Source organism: Budorcas taxicolor, chromosome 20 (assembly GCF_023091745.1).
Source record: "Budorcas taxicolor isolate Tak-1 chromosome 20, Takin1.1, whole genome shotgun sequence".
In the NCBI taxonomy this organism is placed as follows: domain Eukaryota; kingdom Metazoa; phylum Chordata; class Mammalia; order Artiodactyla; family Bovidae; genus Budorcas; species Budorcas taxicolor.
In genome coordinates this window covers 16,436,145-16,453,678 of record NC_068929.1, presented here as the reverse complement: position 1 = coordinate 16,453,678, position 17,534 = coordinate 16,436,145, and the positions used below count along the sequence as shown (strand labels likewise).

The 17,534-nt window shown below is 40.8% G+C and overlaps 1 protein-coding gene across 1 annotated transcript in view; it reads left to right on the top strand.

Moving 5' to 3' along the window:
• The window catches only part of MAST4 (microtubule associated serine/threonine kinase family member 4), a 614,194-nt gene that overhangs the window by 164,954 nt on the left and 431,706 nt on the right, over positions 1–17,534 (top strand). The window contains exon 2 of the mRNA XM_052659092.1: positions 13,891–14,044. Within this exon, the coding sequence (XP_052515052.1) occupies positions 13,891–14,044 (154 nt within the window). The remainder of the gene's footprint in view (positions 1–13,890; positions 14,045–17,534) is intronic.

The following is a 17,534-nucleotide window of genomic DNA, read 5'->3' as shown; positions in this document are numbered from 1 at the left end:
ACTTCAGAATTCTTGTCTGGAGAATTCCATGGACAGAGGAGCCTGGCAGGCTACATACAGTTCATGAGGTCACAAAGAGTCAGACACGACTGAGCAACTAACACTGCCATACTTTTCAATTTTGCTGAGAGAGAAGGTTTTTAGGCTCTGTGGTAGGTGTGGACAAAACCAGAGTGAAAGTGTGAGGTCCTGTCAGAGGGGGTGGGTAGGGTAGGAGCTGGGGAAGGGGCGTGGCAACAGGGCATTAATGTCCCTGAACAGCTCTTCTCAGACTAGTCTCCTCTTCCCGCCTCCCTCCCCTTTCTTCCTCAGTCATTTCCTTCTCTTTCTTCTCCATTCCCTTCACATTCTCTGTTATGCTTTCCCTCTTAAAGAGGAAATGAAGCTGATAAAAATAGTTTGCGTGGGCTGGCACTACCTCTGACCCCCAGAGCACTCCTTTGAGTTCTCTATTGGCCAATTTCTCAGTGACTGTTTTTCCTGTCCTTCTAAAATATTTCCATTTTAACCAGGTGAGGCCCCTAAGCATACTTCTCAGGAATGCTTTTCCAAACAGTGTTTGCTTACCTCTTGGGTCAGGGTTCAGTTCGTTACTGCTACCCACAGCGGACTTGCTCAAACAGCCCTTTTCCCCTCTTGATGTTAAATCATGAAATGAATATTAATTTATATGTTTTTCCAATTAAAGAGCACATTGTTTTTACAAGAAGGGCAGGTTTCAGATTTTCCCTAGACACTTGTGGAAAGTTTATTTTTAGGTTCAATAGATGTTACTGATCAGAAGTTCTAGGGCTTGATTATTTTCTTTTATGGTTCTGTCAAAATGAACCAGGCTAAGAGGAAATGGAAGGGGGAAGAGAAGAAACATATGAGTGCTATCTCTTGTTAGGAACTTGGTATTTCATCCTCTGTCACCCTCTTCTCCTGCCCTCAATCTTTCCTAGCATCCGGGTCTTTTCCAGTGAGTCAGCTCTTTACATCAGGTGGCCAAAGTACTGGAACTTCAGCTTCGGCATCAGTCTTTCCAATGAATATCCAGGACTGATTTCCTTTAGGATGGACTGGTTTGATCTCCTTGCAGTCCTAGGGACTCTCAAGAGTCTTCTCCAACACCGCAGTTCAAAAGCATCAGTTCTTTGGCACTCAGCTTTCTTCATAGTCCAACTCTCACATCCATACATGACCACTGGAAAAACTGTAGCTTTGACTAGACGGACCTTTGTCAGCATAGTGATGGTTTAGCTGCCAGTTTTCCTCCTCCATTGGTTTTCATTTAGTTGAAAAAACACCTTGTCTTTCAGTGCTTATTTTGTATTTTAAAAAGCTTTTTGTTTTATGTTGGAGTCTAGCCGATTAACAATGTTGTGATAGTTTCAGGTGAACAGTGAAAGGACTCAGCCATACATATACATGGATCCATTCTCCCCAGACTCCCCTCCTATCCAGGCTGCCACATAACAGTGGGCAGAGTTCCATGAGCCATACAGTATTTCCTTATTGGTTATCCATTTTAACTATAGCAGTGTGTACATGACCATCCCAAACTCCCTAACCACCCTTTCCCCACATCCTCACATTTTTACATGTTCTTTCTCTTTCCATCTCTGGAGCAGCAAGCAAATCCTTCCTCCTGCCATAGCACAAAATAGTCCTGCTCCATCTTAGACCCTGTAGACTCAGGTATTTCCCTTATATAATGTTTATCTCAGCAGCTTCTCAACAAAGATAGATTTCTCTCATAAGTCCTTCTTAGACCACCTTGCTTAGAAAACAGATTTTTTTTCTGTACTCCATTAAAGACAAGTTTGAAAAGCCCAAGCTAGAATGAAAATTACCAATGTTGTCAATCCTGAAGGAAATCAGCCCTGAATATTCATTAGAGGGACTGATGCTGAAGCTGAAACTCCAATATTTTGGCCACCTGAGGCAAAGAGCTAACTCATTGGAAAAGACCCTGATGCTGGGAAAGATTGAAGATGGGAGAAGGGGCCGACAGACGATGAGATGGTTGGATGGCATCACCCACCAACTTGATGGACACGAATTTGAGTAAGCTCTGGGAGTTGGTGATGGACAGGGAAGCCTGGCATGCTACAGTCTGTGGGGTCAGAAAGAGTCAAACACAACTGAGCAACTGAACTGAACACGCTATGCTGTGCTGCTTTCTGCACTGGCTTCAGGGTCCCTGAGAAGATCCTAATCTCTGTGAGTAAATGCTAGTCAACCCCTTCCTGAATTTTAGGCATGAAGTGATGTCAGCATGGCTCAGCCAAAACAGTAAGGACTGGAAATTAATTAGATGCTGGACCACAACTCTGCTCAAGGTTATTGCAGTCCCTCACACCTAACTCTGTTGTTACCTTTGCCATGTCATTTCATGACTCTGCTTTTGTGTCTATCTCCTGCACTGTGATAGAAGTGCCCTCAGGAAGATGCCTATGTTCATTCTGTTTTCCATCCTCAGCCCTTAGCACCATGTCAAGTTGTTAAAACAACCATTGGCTGGTAAAGCCTGTATGAACAAAACCCATAGAAAATCACACAAGTCAATTATAATGGAGTGATAGATACCAGTGGGATTGCAGGAGTAGATAAGGGAGAAAGGTGTGAAAGATAAGAAATAGATGATAGGCCTAGAAATCTGCATTCTGGGCTGAATTCATGCACCAGCTATCTCTGCAAAGCTTGGTGGTTGACTTGGCTGGACTTCTGAAAAGCTAGGAATTAGACTACAGGTGATTTTATTTTGTAATTCTATAATTTTGACTTGAGGATTTCGGCTAAGAAACCCTAGAAACTGCTTCTGTAGATGGCCAGTTAGGACTGAACTAGGTCATTCACTGACTGACACCAGGGTGTAAGACTCCATTTTCTCTGGGGAGCTTTCCCAGACCAGGGATGGAAGAAGAAATGAAAGTTAACTTTCTGGGGCTCCACGTGCTCCATGGCATTGACCCCTCTTAAGGAGGCTGTTTGAAACAGTGGAAGCAACATGGGCTTTGGAGTTAGGAATCTTGAGCTTGATTCCTTTTGTACCTCCTGAGCTGATAACTTTGCAGGGGTTACTCTTTCCCAATGCGTTTGCCCGTTGGTAAAGTGAGAATAATACTACTACCTGCTTGGGAGTCTACTATTTTTACCAGATGGAAAGTGGGCACAGAATATCAAGTTTTGTGGCATTGTGGGGACTTTCCCCTCTGACTTTAAATGCAGAGACAATGACTGGTGAGAATATTCTCTGCCTCCTTTGTTAACCGTGGTCAGAATCTTTAGTTATATTGCTGATGGGGACATGATGGTACCAGGGGAATTTAATGTCTTCAGATACGTAAACAACTTCAGGCATAGATCAGATCCCTAACTAAAGGTCAAGGACTCACCCTGAATATTAAAGAGACAGGAAAATAGGTGATGTGTATGCAAAGTCAAATCAGTATATTCCTTGTACTTCTCTAGTGTTGTCGTTTCTAAACTAAACTTAGAAAACTGCTATGTTTCAAAAAACTGTAATATAATATTAACTCTGTTTTTTCATCTGTAGACAGTTGAATTTATTACTTCATGTTCAGATCACAATTAAGTGCCTGCTGTGTGGTGCTTTGTCCTTGGGACTGATGATATTGCTGGCGGGGTGTGTGTGTGTGTGTGTAGGGGGCGGGGGGATGTTCATAAGCAAAGGAATTAACTTTCTTGAAGTTGAGTTGACAGACAACAGCGAGATTGTGGTATCAAAGTGCTAATTTGCATATTTCTCTCGGGAGGGAAGAAAGAAAATCAATTCTCTTAAGAGATGAAACTAGCCGTGCAGCTCTGTTTAGGTGAATGCCGTTGTAGTTTGATCTACTAATGTATGTGAGGATGTTTCTGAAACACGTTTATATTGCTAATTGAAGTTTGTGATTCAAAGAATTAATTACAAAACTGAAGATGGAAAATGATATTGGTATCTAGTACATCTTTCAGTTTAAATATGTTCTATTGAAGTAGCTTTCAAAACATGAATGTTCATTGAGAAAGTGAAATGCAATGAACAGCTAACTAGGCTGGGTAAATCCATGCAGCTCAGGAAATGGTTTGCTTAACAAATTTTGTTGACATGAACAATTCTTGGTAAGATTCTATCTGTGCTCTCTGTTTTTTGCCTGCTACATTCTTGTTCTCAGAAGGTTTTAAGATGACCTAGAGTAACATATAACTCAGCAAGATGAATAACTTAAAAATAGGTGGAGACAGACGAAAGCAAGTGTAGAGCAGAGTGTCTTACCAGTGGTATTATGGATGTTTTCTGCTGAAATAACTCTGTTGTTGGGGGTTGTTCTGTGCATTTCAGAGTGTTTAGCAGTATCCCTGGTCTCTAGCCAGTAGATCCCAGCGCATGCCCTGATCCCTTTATGTTGAACAAACCAAAAATTGTTCCAGACAGACATTGCCAAATGTCCCCCAGGTGGCAAGATTACCATGACTTGAGACCACTGGTGTAGAGAGGGTCTTAGTTTGAACCACTGTAACAAAATACCATAGACTGGGTACCTTAAAAGCAGAGTTTATTTCTCATAGTTCTGGAGGGTGAGAAGTCCAAGATGGAGCCACTGGCAGATGAGATCACAGCCACAGTCTGATGAGAGCCTGTTTCCTAATTCATAGTCACACCTCTTCTAGCTATGTTGTCACATGGTGGAAGGGGCAAGGGAACACTATGGGATTTCCCGTTTGTGACAACTCTGTCCTCATGAGCTAATCACATCCCAGAGGTCCTACCTCCAAATACAATCACTTTGAGGGGTTAGGGGTCAACATTCGAATTTGCAGTGGGGACACAAGCATTCAGTCCAGCAGAGGGTAAGGTGAAATCCAGTGCGGTTATGCAGCAACCAGATCCATGGCGTCTTGATAGAAACTGGACAGCCACAGTTACTGATGACAGACTGCCAGCTTTACCCTGTGCTTTCTAGAGGCTGAATTAGAGGAACATAGTTCTTTTTATGGTTCGTGGGCTTCCTAGGATAAAATAAGACCATAGCCCAGCAGAAGCAGAATGGTTTCCAGTGCAGAGAACTGACAGCATTTTCTCCTGGGATCTGTCTCTCCAACTGGAATGAAGCTCCTAGTGGACAGGGATTTTCCCCTTTTCTGTCCACTCTTGTGCCCAAAGGAATATCTGGTACACAGCTGCTTAATATTTTCATAGCGATGAGTCTTGACAAGGAGGATACTGTTCAATATAGGCTGTTATGTTTATAGAACAAAGTGGCAGGATTTACAGAGGGCTGTTTCTTACAATATTATTAAAGGGAAGCATGCATTCTGGGTGGCACAATCCAAAATGAATACCAGCAAATTCAGTTCAGTGGGCCCCAGAAAAATGTGGTCCAAGATTGTAGCTCTCTCAGTGTCTAACTCAATCTGTAGTGAGAATTTGGGATGCTGGGGGAAGGGAGGTTGTATATTATTACTTAGCGCTTACATGTGCCAAGCACTGTGTCCAGTCCTTTGCATCCATCCTCCCTCTGCATCCTAACTACCTCTGAGGTCCACGAGGTCCACTCTTCAGAGAGGAGTTAAGTAGCATGCCAGTGGGATTCTGTGCCTGAGAATTCAGATTTGGAGTTGGCTTCTCACTTCACACATGCTGAGAACCTCATGATCAAGACCCGGGTGTTGTGCTCTAGGGCCCAGCATGAAAATTACAGCTTGAAATGATTTTTATTTATTTATCTAGTTATTTCTTTTTTGGCCTGAAATAATTTTAAAGTGGTTCATTCAAACCAAGTTCTCATTTGAGTCATAAAGAAAAAAGAAAACGCAACTCAGTAAAACTGTAATCAGTTTCATTTCCTTGCAAACCATTTATGATGAAGCGCACATGCAGAGATGTTTCCGAATGAAGTGACTTCCTACACAGGGATGTTAATAACCAGCACAGCTAAATTGTTTTAAGGGCATATATGAATTCTTTTAAACTTCATAACCACCTCAGGAGATCGGTAGTAGTCTTATTAACATTTTGTAGATGAGGAAACAAGCGTAGTAATAGCTAAATGTCCTAAATAGGATAGCAAGTATTAGCATTCCTAGACACTGAGGAATTAGTATGAAAACACAGTGACTGTCTTAGCTATAGAACCTTATCAAATTTTAAAATGTTGTTTATAGGCTTTTGTTTAAATGTAAATAAAACCCAATTTTGCAATAAAGTCATTTCAGGTTTCTAGTTTGATTCCTTTCTGGATGGAAGCAACAGAGCAGTTAATTAAGATTACAAGCATAGTCTATGCAGTGGTACAATTATTCATTTATTTTCATATCTATGGTTTCCTAGAATACTTAAAATCAAGAAACAGAATAAGTGAACAGTGTCTTCATAACCCCATGTTATTAGTCACTCTTTCTCTACTGTGAGATCCATCCATTATGTATGCAGTTGACATTGGTGATCCCTTTGAACTAATGAACTTTGGCCTCAGGACACATTCATTCTGGATGGGTCTTTAAAATACAGGTCCCACATCTTGAGAATCAATGAGGAATTACCAAAAGGGAGAACTGATAGACACAAGTGATATGCTGATTAGGATAGAGTTAACAGGCCTACTAATTCATTATTAGGAATTACCTTCAGAGGTAGCAGTGCTCAAACATTAGCATATTAGTTTGTATTTAGAAAAGATTCTTTTCAAGATGCCATTTGCTCAAACCTGAGGGTCTTTTTCGTGCATATAATGTTCAACTTTGTCAAAATTCAAAATGTTAGAGACTCCCTTTAGTATTTTCACATTGAGTAACATTTAATATTCAAAGCTGATTCTGTTTTTTTTTCCAGTCATTGAAACCCTTTATTGTGTATGTTTTTGTTGTTGTTGTTTAAACCAAATACCAGAGATTTGCAATTTGTTCCTTCAACCAATATTGACAAGATGCGTTTTATGTAGAACAGTGGACAAAAAGAGGACAAAAGCATAGTATATAACTTCATGTAACTTACTTTCAAGTGGGAGAAGAGGAAGAATAAATATGAGATATCTAACATGCCATGTGGCATTAGATGCTATGGAGGAAAAATTGATAAGGGAAAAAGGTGGTGGGCATGCCCTTTTGTAACCAAGCAAGATTCTATGGGGCTTTCCTGGGTCAGAACCCTATGGGGCCTTCCTGGGACAGACATCTCCTCTATATTCTCTGCTTTAGCTCCTCTCTGAAGTACCTATGTAGTATGCTCAGTGGCTTCTGTCGTGTCCGACTCTTTTTGTGACCCTATGGACTGTAGCCTGCCGGTTCCTCTGTCCATGAGGTTTTCTAGGCAAGAATACTGGAATGGGTTGCCATTTCCTTCTCCAGGGGATCTTCCTGACCCGGCAGTTGAACTCACATCTCCTGCATTGCAGGTGGATTCGTTACCACTGAGCCACCAGGGAAGCCCCACCTAGATAGTAGTATCCAGTGTATATTCCTGAGTTTTTCTGCAGGAAATGGAAGAAATTCTTGCTTAATGATCATGAACACCTAGCCCCCATCCTTCTGCTGCCTAAGGATTGATCATCATCATCCAATCAGAGAGTTGTGTATGGGCTGATAATAAACCCTGGGATGCCCCTCCCTCATCTTCTCTTTGAAAATGCTTTGCTGAAACCCTTCAGTGAGTTTGGGTTTTTTTAACACAAGCCACCCATTCTCCTTGATTGGCCTTGCAATAAACCTCTCTCTGCTCCAAACTCTGATGTTTCGATTTGTTTGACTTCACCATACGTGGGGCATTCAAATTTGCACTTAGTAACACATTTACATAGGGCAATTAGAAAACCTTCCCCCTGCCAAAAAAAAAAAAAAAAAGAATAACCTTTGAATAGAGACCTGGAGAATGTGGGGGAGCATGGTAGCTAGTGTCTGCAGTGCATCCCAGATACAGAAAGTGATAGAGGTAAAGGTCATGAATGGAAAGATGCCTGGGGCTTTTCAGGTCCAGCAACAGACAGAAGTGGAGTGAGTGGAGGAGTAGGAGCTGGGATCAGAGTGATAAGGGTAGAGGTGGCGGGACCTTGCAGCTCATTGTCAAGACTTAAGATTTTGTTCTGGGTAGAGGGGAAGTCCAGGGAGGACTCCAAGAAGAGGATCTGGAGCACCTGCCTTACGTTTTACAAGGGTCACTGTCTTCTGTGCTGAGAGTAGGATAGAAGCAGAGAGATTTATTGGGAGGCGATCACAAGAGAGATCTGAAAGGCAGAGATAGGAGTGGCAGGAGTAGAAATGGTGATGTGATTGGGTTCTGGATATATTTCAGAGGTTGAGCTAGGGGATTTGCTCATTGGCTATGGAGTAAGAAAGAGAAGTTTAGAGCAAATGTAAGGTTTGTGACTTAAGCTAGACAAAAGGAGTTGCCATTTACTGAAGCTGGAAAAATCTCTTTAATTTCCAAATAATGATGGCTATGTGAACATGCATAAATGAGAGAACCCATATGTTTGGGCAGGAAAGTGTCAGGAGATGAGTTTGGAGAAAATTGTCAATTAAGAAGGCTGCAAGTTCAATGTTCATCAAAAGTTGTAACATGCTTTTTGAGAAAGAAATGGATGAAAACTATGGTATAGAGCCATAGAAGAATAAAGCCATGGTTTATGTTTGGAGGCGGTGGTGATGGTGATGGCAGAGACACCAAACAAAGTGATAAGACTGAATCTTATAAATAATTTGCCTTTAATTCATCTTTACCAATGGCAGTAACCATAGTGTAACTGTGGTGGACTCTTGTGTTTTACCCAGCCTAATACTTGTAAAACAGCAAGCAATGGGTAGAGATGATCAATATAAAAAACCGATGTGGATTTCTGGTGATTAGTGCTTCTACAGGACTGGTAATTTTGGAAACTTTACCCCAAGTCTGTATCAGACTTATAGTAGTTGTGTATTTGTTCTCTAAAACACTTACATGTGTCCCATGATAAACTATTAGCAAAATTATTACTGAAATGCAAATCAAAACTACAAGTATCTATCACCTCATACCAGTCAGAATGGCCATCATCAAAAAGACTACAAATAATATAAGTACTGGAGAAGGTGTGGAAAAAAAGGCTTCCTACACTGCTGGTGGAATGTACATTAGTGCAGCTACTATGGGAAACAGTATGGAGGTTCCCTAAGAAAACAAAATACTTATATGATCCAGCAATCCTACTCTTTGGCATATATACAGAAAAGAAAAATACTCTTAAATTGAAAAGATAAATGTACCCCAGTGTTCATGGCAGCACTATTTACAGTAGCCAGAACATGGAAGCAACCCAAGGGTCTCTTGACAGATGAATGGAACCTGTTCCTGGAGAGTGCGTTTCAATCCAGGATACTTTGTGGCTAGCAATGTGTTAGGTAAGTATGCAACAAGAAAAAAGGGGCTGGCTTTCTTGCAGTCTACTGACTACTTGGAGAGGGAAATTAGAAATGTTTGGAGCAAGTGTGACAAGTGCAGGCTTAGATGTCCTTGAACATGAGTGAAAGTTGAAAAGACACCCTCTGTTTTCAGTTGAATTCCTGGTAGTATGGAGACTTTGGGAGTTTGGAAAACATTAAACTGAAATCATTCAGAGGACAATGTCCAAAGTGATATGTTGAGTGTCTGCCATAAGCTCCAGGGTCTGATGAATTGTCTTTAAAGGGATCATAAGTGTTTGAAACAGGACAAAAATGAAAAAGATATTGCAAGGCTGTAGTGGACCGTTTTGAGAAGCTTTGACTAATTGTAGAAAGGAAAGTAGACCCACAGACAGCACAGCAAGTTTGGAAAAACGATGTATTTAGAGAGAGCCTTGTTGGGAGTGTGGTTTGAGGTGAGGAAGCAAATGGGATCCTGGAATATGGCACAATGTTTATAGGTTTTTCTGCTTATACTGTGTTGGAAACATCTGTGGTGCTCACTGTTCACCACCTCAATTTTGCCGGATTTAGAAAATAATACCCTCCTCTTGGGGTTGTGATTCTGATGAAAAAGTTGGGCTTAGGGACTAATAGCTTATGATTCTATATGTGATGAAATGGATTTTATTTGCCCACACTTTCCCCTTGATTTCCTTCTCTTTCTTCTACATTTGTTTCATGCCTTTTATGGCTTTGTTGGAAACATGTAAGGAAATCACATAATTCCTCCTTAGGAATTATCTTTTTTCCTCTGCTATTTTTTCACCCTCTGTTAATTGGCGATGTAACAGTCTTCCCCAGAGAAATTAATTATAATTCTACAAGCTGAAAAATTTTACTTCAGGTGAAAAATAAGTAGCAGAAGTTGATGAACCTTAAACAATAAATATGTGTATTTTATGCAGCTGCCACTAGTAATTAAGAAAAAATGACAAAATGGGAGGAACCCTAACTTCCTCGGTTATTCTGAGGGGTTACTGGTGCATTTACACAAACAGTAGGGATTATGGAGCATTTTGTTGAATGTCTATGACACATTGCCACCTTGTGGCTGCAAGCTTTGCTTTCAGTGTAAAAGCAGATTTTTTAATATTAAGTCTACATGTTATTTTGTCTTATTCCTAGCATTTAAACTTCCCTGAGAAAAGGAAAGACTCGCCACATAAGAATACATACAATACAAGGCAAAAGAATTTAAGAGAATGCCTCTTCTGTTCTTAGAAGAGGCAGGCTGAAGTACTGAGGGGTAGAAATTCACAATGTCTAGAACAAACTCTGCTGTGGGATTGGTGCATGAAAGAGAAAGGGAGAACAAGGTCAGCAATTCACCCCTTGTCAAGGGAATATGGTGTTCATTGTATTAAACTTTTTTGTTGTTGTAGATTTGCTTAAAGTTCCCCAAAATATTGGCAGAAAAAAGAAAAAACAACTGGGATAGGCCTATAAACGGAGCTAAGAAGGAGGCAGAATCAACCTCTGCATTGCGTAATGGACTGATTGCATTTGGAACCCAGACTGGGTTCTGCATTTTCTAGTCGCTGACGTGTTACTGTCCAAGGTGCCCTTGCTACATTTCATTGTCCATAAGGTTTAAGGGTGAAGTGTCTAAGACTAGACAGAAATCGGAGTGTCATTGGAGGCCCTCCTAAGTAGGACACCGATGACATGAACAGCAAAATAACGAGTATTTCCAGAAATACAGTCTGTAGTTCCTTTTCCCTGCTGGTCAGGGCAGATCCTGGAGTGGATGCGCCGCTAGTTTGAGGACCTCTTACTGAACTGCTAGGTAACAATGAAATGTACCAAAATACGGACTGGCAGTGAATTTCAGATGGTACTTGTTGACAAGTGCTTGAAATCCCGTTGTTCTATGTTATCAATGAGCACAGCTGAGTCTGGGGGAGAGTTGACATCATGTAATAGTTGAGCGAGTGTAATCTATGGTTGGATGGCATCACTGACTCAATTGACATGAGTTGAGTAAACTTCGGGAGTTGGCGATGGACAGGGAGGCCTGGCATGCTGGAGTCCATGAGGTCTCAAAGAGTTGGACACGACTGGGTAACTGAACTGAACTGAATCTACCTCATCTCAACCAGCTTGAGAGGAGTAACTCATAGGCAAGGTCAGTTTTCTTTTTTGCCATGGTTTTGAATATGCTGCATTGCATAGTCAGACACATAGATGACTTCATCCCTGATTTATTTTTCCTATGAAAACATCCATGAGAGTCTTAATCTGAAAAACTCTGACGGGTGTAAGCAGATGACCTTCTTTCTACCCAAGAAAACAAGACATATCTTAGTGAGTTCAGTTCAGTTCAGTTGCTCAGTCGTGTTCCAACTCTTTGCGACCCCATGGACTACAGCACACCAGGCTTCCCTGTTCATCACCAACTCTCGGAGTTTGCTCAGACTCATGTCCATCAAGTCAGTGATGCCATCCAACCATCTCATTGTCTGTTGGCCCCTTCTCCTGCCTTCATTCTTTCCCAGCATCAGGGTCTTTTCTAGTGAGTCAGTTCTTCGCATCAGGTGGCCAAAGTATTGGAGTTTCAGCTTCAGCATCAGTCCTTCCAGTGAATATTCAGGACTGATTTCCTTTAGGATGGACTGGTTGGATCTCCTTTCAGTCCAAGGGACTCTCAAGAGTCTTCTCCAACACCATAATTAAAAAGCATCAGTTCTTCAGCGCTCAGCTTTCTTTATTGTCCAGCTCTCACATCCATACATGGCTACTGCAAAAACCATAGCTTTGACTAGACGGACCTTTGTTGGCAAAGTAATGTCTCTGCTTTTTAATATACTGTCTAGGTTGATTATAGCTTTCCTTCCAAGGAGCAAGCATCTTTTAATTTCATAATTGTGGCCCCACAAGAGACTGACCCAGACTTGCCCGTGGGTGTCCAGGAGTCTCCAGCAGACGCGTGGGTTGGCGGTGGCCTGCTGCAGGGTCCCAGGCACAGAGTGCAACAGTGTGTGCATGGGACCTTTTGAAGGGGGTCACCATTATCTTCATTACCTCCACCATAGTTTGGCCTCAGGTCAAACAACAGGGAGGAAATATAGCCCTGCCCATCAACAGAAAATTGGATTAAAGATTGACTGAGCATGGCTCTGCCCCTCAGAACAAGATCCAGTTTCCCCCTCAGCCAGTCTCTCCCATCAGGAAGCTTCCATAAGCCTCTTACCCTTCCCCATCTCCATGAAGAGGCCCTTAGAATGCCTGGCTTTGAGCAATGCTCCTCAAGTCTTTCTTGTTTTTAAATTTCTGTGAAGTTGACTCCTTTCTGTGGTGGTTGGGGTATCCGTGAATATTTTTTGTAATTCATGTTCATTCTTAATACCTCGCTGAGAATATGGGACTCAGGAATATTTAGTGCTCAGAAATATTTTTGTCTTTAATAACTATCCAGACACATATACATGCATGTGTACTTACTTGGAGGAAACCATTTAAAAATATAGGGCACTATTCAAGTATGAAAGGTTTCCTTGTGAAAGTGGGACAGATCTTGAAATAAGTTTCATGACACAAGGGATTCTTTTGTAGAAAGCTGTCTTTTGAAGTGACTTTGGTTTCTCTGACTCTTGTGACAGATTTTCTTTTAAGAAGCTATAAAGTGATCTAGAGATGTATTGATTTCTGCTAAGGGCTGTGGTGCTTAGAAATTTCCCTTCCCTACATATATTTGTGAGCACCAAAACCTTGTGATTTTTTTTTTTTTTTTTTTTGTCAACAACCAGAGAAGTGATCTATGGATTATCCCTAGAATCGATAGAGCAATATTCTTTTTTTTATGGGGGATCATGGCCCATGTTGTTGTTGTTCAATCACTAAGTCATGTCCAACTCTTTGTGACCCCCTGGACTGCAGCATGCCAGACTTCGCTGTCCTTCACTATCTCCTAGAGTTTGTGCAAACTCATGTCCGTTGAGTCAGTGATGCCATCCAACCATTTCTTCCTCTGTTGTCCTCTTCTCCTCCTGCCTTCAATCTTTCCCAGCATCAGGGTCTCTTTCTATGAGTTGGTTCTTTGCATCAGGTGGCCAAAGTATTGGAGCTTCAGCATTCAGTCCTTGGCACATGGAAGGACATATTTTACATAATGACTCTGGATACACATACCCCCATGTATAATGTATACAGTTCATGTAACAATTCTTTTCCTTCCTTCCTTGAACTCTGATCATTTCTGTTCTGTTGCACTAAAAAATACTAGTCACAAACTACTAACTTGATTTCATAACCCACTAATATACCATGGCCCACAGCTTGAAAAACACTATGGTAGAAATTGTGCAGCCAGCCAGATACTCTTTCAGAGGGAAGACTCAACAGTGGAGCCCTGGAGTCTCTAAACCAGGGTTGGGAGAGAGGGATTTAGAGAGGGAAAAGAAGGAAGGAAGTGTGTCTGTGGCTGGGGTCTTTCATTTAGGTTGAAAGTGTCCCCAGCAAGTGATGCCACTGTCCTTCTCTCTGCAGCTTGATCACATATTATCCCCTCCACCCATGCCATTTCGGAAATGCAGCAACCCAGACGTGGCTCCTGGCCCTGGGAAGTCGCTGAAGTTTAAAAGACAGCTGAGTGAGGATGGAAGACAGCTGCGACGGGGGAGCCTGGGAGGTGCTCTGACTGGTGAGTTGTGTGAGTGGCCTGCTTAACAGATGAAATTGTGTTTAGACAGTACGGGTTTCCCTGGTGGCTCAGATGGTAAAGAATCTGCCTGAAATGTGGGAGACCCCGGTTTGATCCTTGGGTCAGGAAGATTCCCTGGAAAAGGGAATGGCAACCCACTCTAGTATTCTTGCCTGGAGAATCCCATGGATAGAGCAGCCTGGCGGAGAGTTGGACAGGACTGAACGACTAAATGACTTTCTAGTACAGTCAGCCCTCCATATCCTTGGGTTCTGAACCCATAGATTCAACCACCTGCAGATGAAAAAAAAAAAATATATATATATATCTATATATACACATATATATGTATATATATGTAAAATTCTAGAAAGTTCCCTAAAGCAAAACTTGAGTTTGCTGTCTGCTGACGACTATTTACATTCACGTTGTATCAGCTATTATGAGTAACCTGAATGTGGCTTACATTATCCAGTAGGATGTGCATAGTTGATAAACAAATACTGTGCCATTTTATATACGGGACTTGAGCATCTGTGGACTTGGGTATCTGTGGGAGCTCTGGAACCAATCCCCGTGGACAGGTAGAGACGAGTGTAGAGGGTCCCCAATGACAACAGAGTTCCATGTGTGAGAGTCAGCCCCTTGAGGGGGTGCCTGTCCCTCCACAGACCATGTGGCAAAATCTAATCCAATTCAGAGAGCAGTTAAACTGAGGATTAGATTAGTAAACTTTACTGAAGTGTAATTTACATATAAGTTGTATTCATTCTAAGTTCACATGTAGATGGGTTTAGCAAATTTATATACCAGAATATCTTGATTTTGGAGCTACAACCAAAATCAAGATATAAAACGTTCCCTGCATTCCCTTCCCTGGGCCCAGGCCACTCTATCTCTGCTTTTGTCCATATTAATGGACTCATGTGGTACATGTTTTTTTGTGTCTGTCTGCTTTCGCTCAGTATGTTTTTAACATTCATCCATGTTGTTAGTGGAAAAAGAAATGGCAAACCTCTCCAGTATTCTTGCTTGGAGAATCCCGTGGACAGAGGAGCCTGGTGGGCTACAGTCCATAGGGTCGCAAAGAGTCAGGCACGACTGAAGTGACTGAGGACGCACTCACGCACATGTTACTAGTTGTATCAGTAACCTATGTTGAATTTTATAAGAAACTGCCAAACTGTTTCCAAAATGATTTGTTTTTACTTTCCCACCACCAACAGGTGAGCTAATTACTCTGCATTCTTAACCACCTGTGGTATTGCTAGGCTTTTTAATTTTAGCCATTTTAGTGGGAAAGTAGTTCTATCACATTCTGGTTTTAATTTGTATTTTCTTGATGACTAAATGGTGTCAAACATCTTTTCACGTGTTGATTCTCTGCTATACTCCACTCTGCTAAGTCACGTCAGTCGTGTCCGACTCTGTGCGACCCCATAGACGGCAGCCCACCAGGCTCCCCCGTCCCTGGGATTCTCTAGGCAAGAACACTGGAGTGGGTTGCCATTTCTTTCTCCAGTGCATGAAAGTGAAAAGTGAAAGTGAAGCTGCTCAGTCGTGTCTGACTCTTAGCGACCCCGTGGACTGCAGCCTACCAGGCTCCTCCCATGGGATTTTCCAGGCAAGAGTACTGGAGTGGGGTGCCATTGTCTTCTCTGCTATGTGTTGATTGGACATTCGTATTTTTCCTTTTGTGAAGTGCCTGTTCAGATCTTTCACCCATATTTTTCTTTCCCCGTTTTTGTGTTATTAAAATAAATTAATTGAAAAGCTAAAATCCCTAAATCTATAAATGACTTTTATTGACTTGAAAGATAAATTAAAATTTTAAAAATTAAAATAAAGTATATTTTTAAAAAATGACTTGCCATATAAATGTTCATGCTATTAAACTTAATTTTAAATCACTGAAGGTTAGATTTCTATTCATTCTGAGTGCTTTTTCCTCTAAATATAAATATTTTGGGGAAAACTTTATTGTTTTTGAAACCCTGACATAAAGTTTTCTCTACGAGTGACAGTCTTACCTGCCAGTTCATAAATGACCTCAAAAATAAATTGAGTTGTTTTTTTTGAACATTATGAATTTTCAGTTTTGGAGATGAAATTTCTGGGAACAAAAATGCTTCTATACCATGATCAGTCTAGAACATGTGACCCAGTGTGGGCACACTGCTGGGATCGAGGGTGAAGCTGACCTCAGACCAAGGGGAAAAAATTCAAGAAATGCTGTACTTCACTAACATTAAGAAAATGTTCACACTGGAGTTTTACTGATGTTCTTCTAATGCATATTAGGACATTTTTCTTGGCTTTCATTTCTATAAATGCACATTTTTTTAAAGTAGGATATCCTAAAGGTTTAGTATAACTCTTAGTTTTTTAGAGGGGGATATGGAATCTTAGAGCTTAAAAGATTCACATCTTGCTTACTAATTTCACTTAGGAAATTTACCTAACTTTGGTTAAACTACTTTTGACCAATAGGAGGGAAGGAGTAAGAGTTCTCTCCAATTTTTGCCAAAGCAGTTTGCTTAAAACTTTCAAATAATGCAAAAGCATTACAAATACATGACCTGAAATATGAAATTTGGCCTTTTGGGCTTCAAAAAAATACTGAACTTGATTTCAATTTTAACATAACAAATCTCAACAGCTCCAGTAATTCTAGCCTTATGTAATTTAGCTTGGTATAAAATTATTTTAGATAATTAAATCTTTGCTAAGATAATTTTCAAAAATGTTCGGTGGGGGAAAAAATATTTAGTGATCCTTGAGAGAGCTTTTAAAAAATAAAAATCTCTTGAACATCAGCCCGTTTTAAAAAGACAGTCACTTGGAAATTATTTCAAAATATGAAGAAAAAACATTCTTAGTTGGTCTTTTAGATAGCTTTGTTGAGGATTTAAAGAATTAACATATGCAGAGCACTCAGCCTAGGGATGGTGGCTATTAGCATTGTGTGCATAGTGAACTGAATTTAGAATCTATGCAGTTGATGGGTAGCTTGGGCTTGGGAACATCAGTTTGAAACCTTTATCACCTGAGTTTCCACTTTGTGTCAGGCACTATTCTGCTGTCAGGTAGTAGAGCAGAGAGAAGAAAGATCATCTCTGATCATTAAGAAAAGTGGTTTCCACTAGTTTTAGGCAACTGTAAATAATCACATATGATCTTCCCTTGGGGTAGATCTTGTTGCTAAACATAAATTAAGTCAAACTGGTTTTGCCATCATGAGTTTGTGGTATTAGACTATCAGTTTCTGTAGCTTAAAGACCAGTCACCTTCCTACTGTTTACCTTTATTTCGTTTAACTTATTGTCTACCTTTGTTTTATTCCAAGGTTTGTTTTCTTTTAGGAGTTTTCTACTGCTTTCTTTGAAGCAAAGACTTTATGAAAGGCTAACTTTCACAAAGTCTGAAAATCTAGTTTGAAAATTTTGCTACCCAATTATCCTTTATAAGTTTCACTAAACTCTTAGGTTGT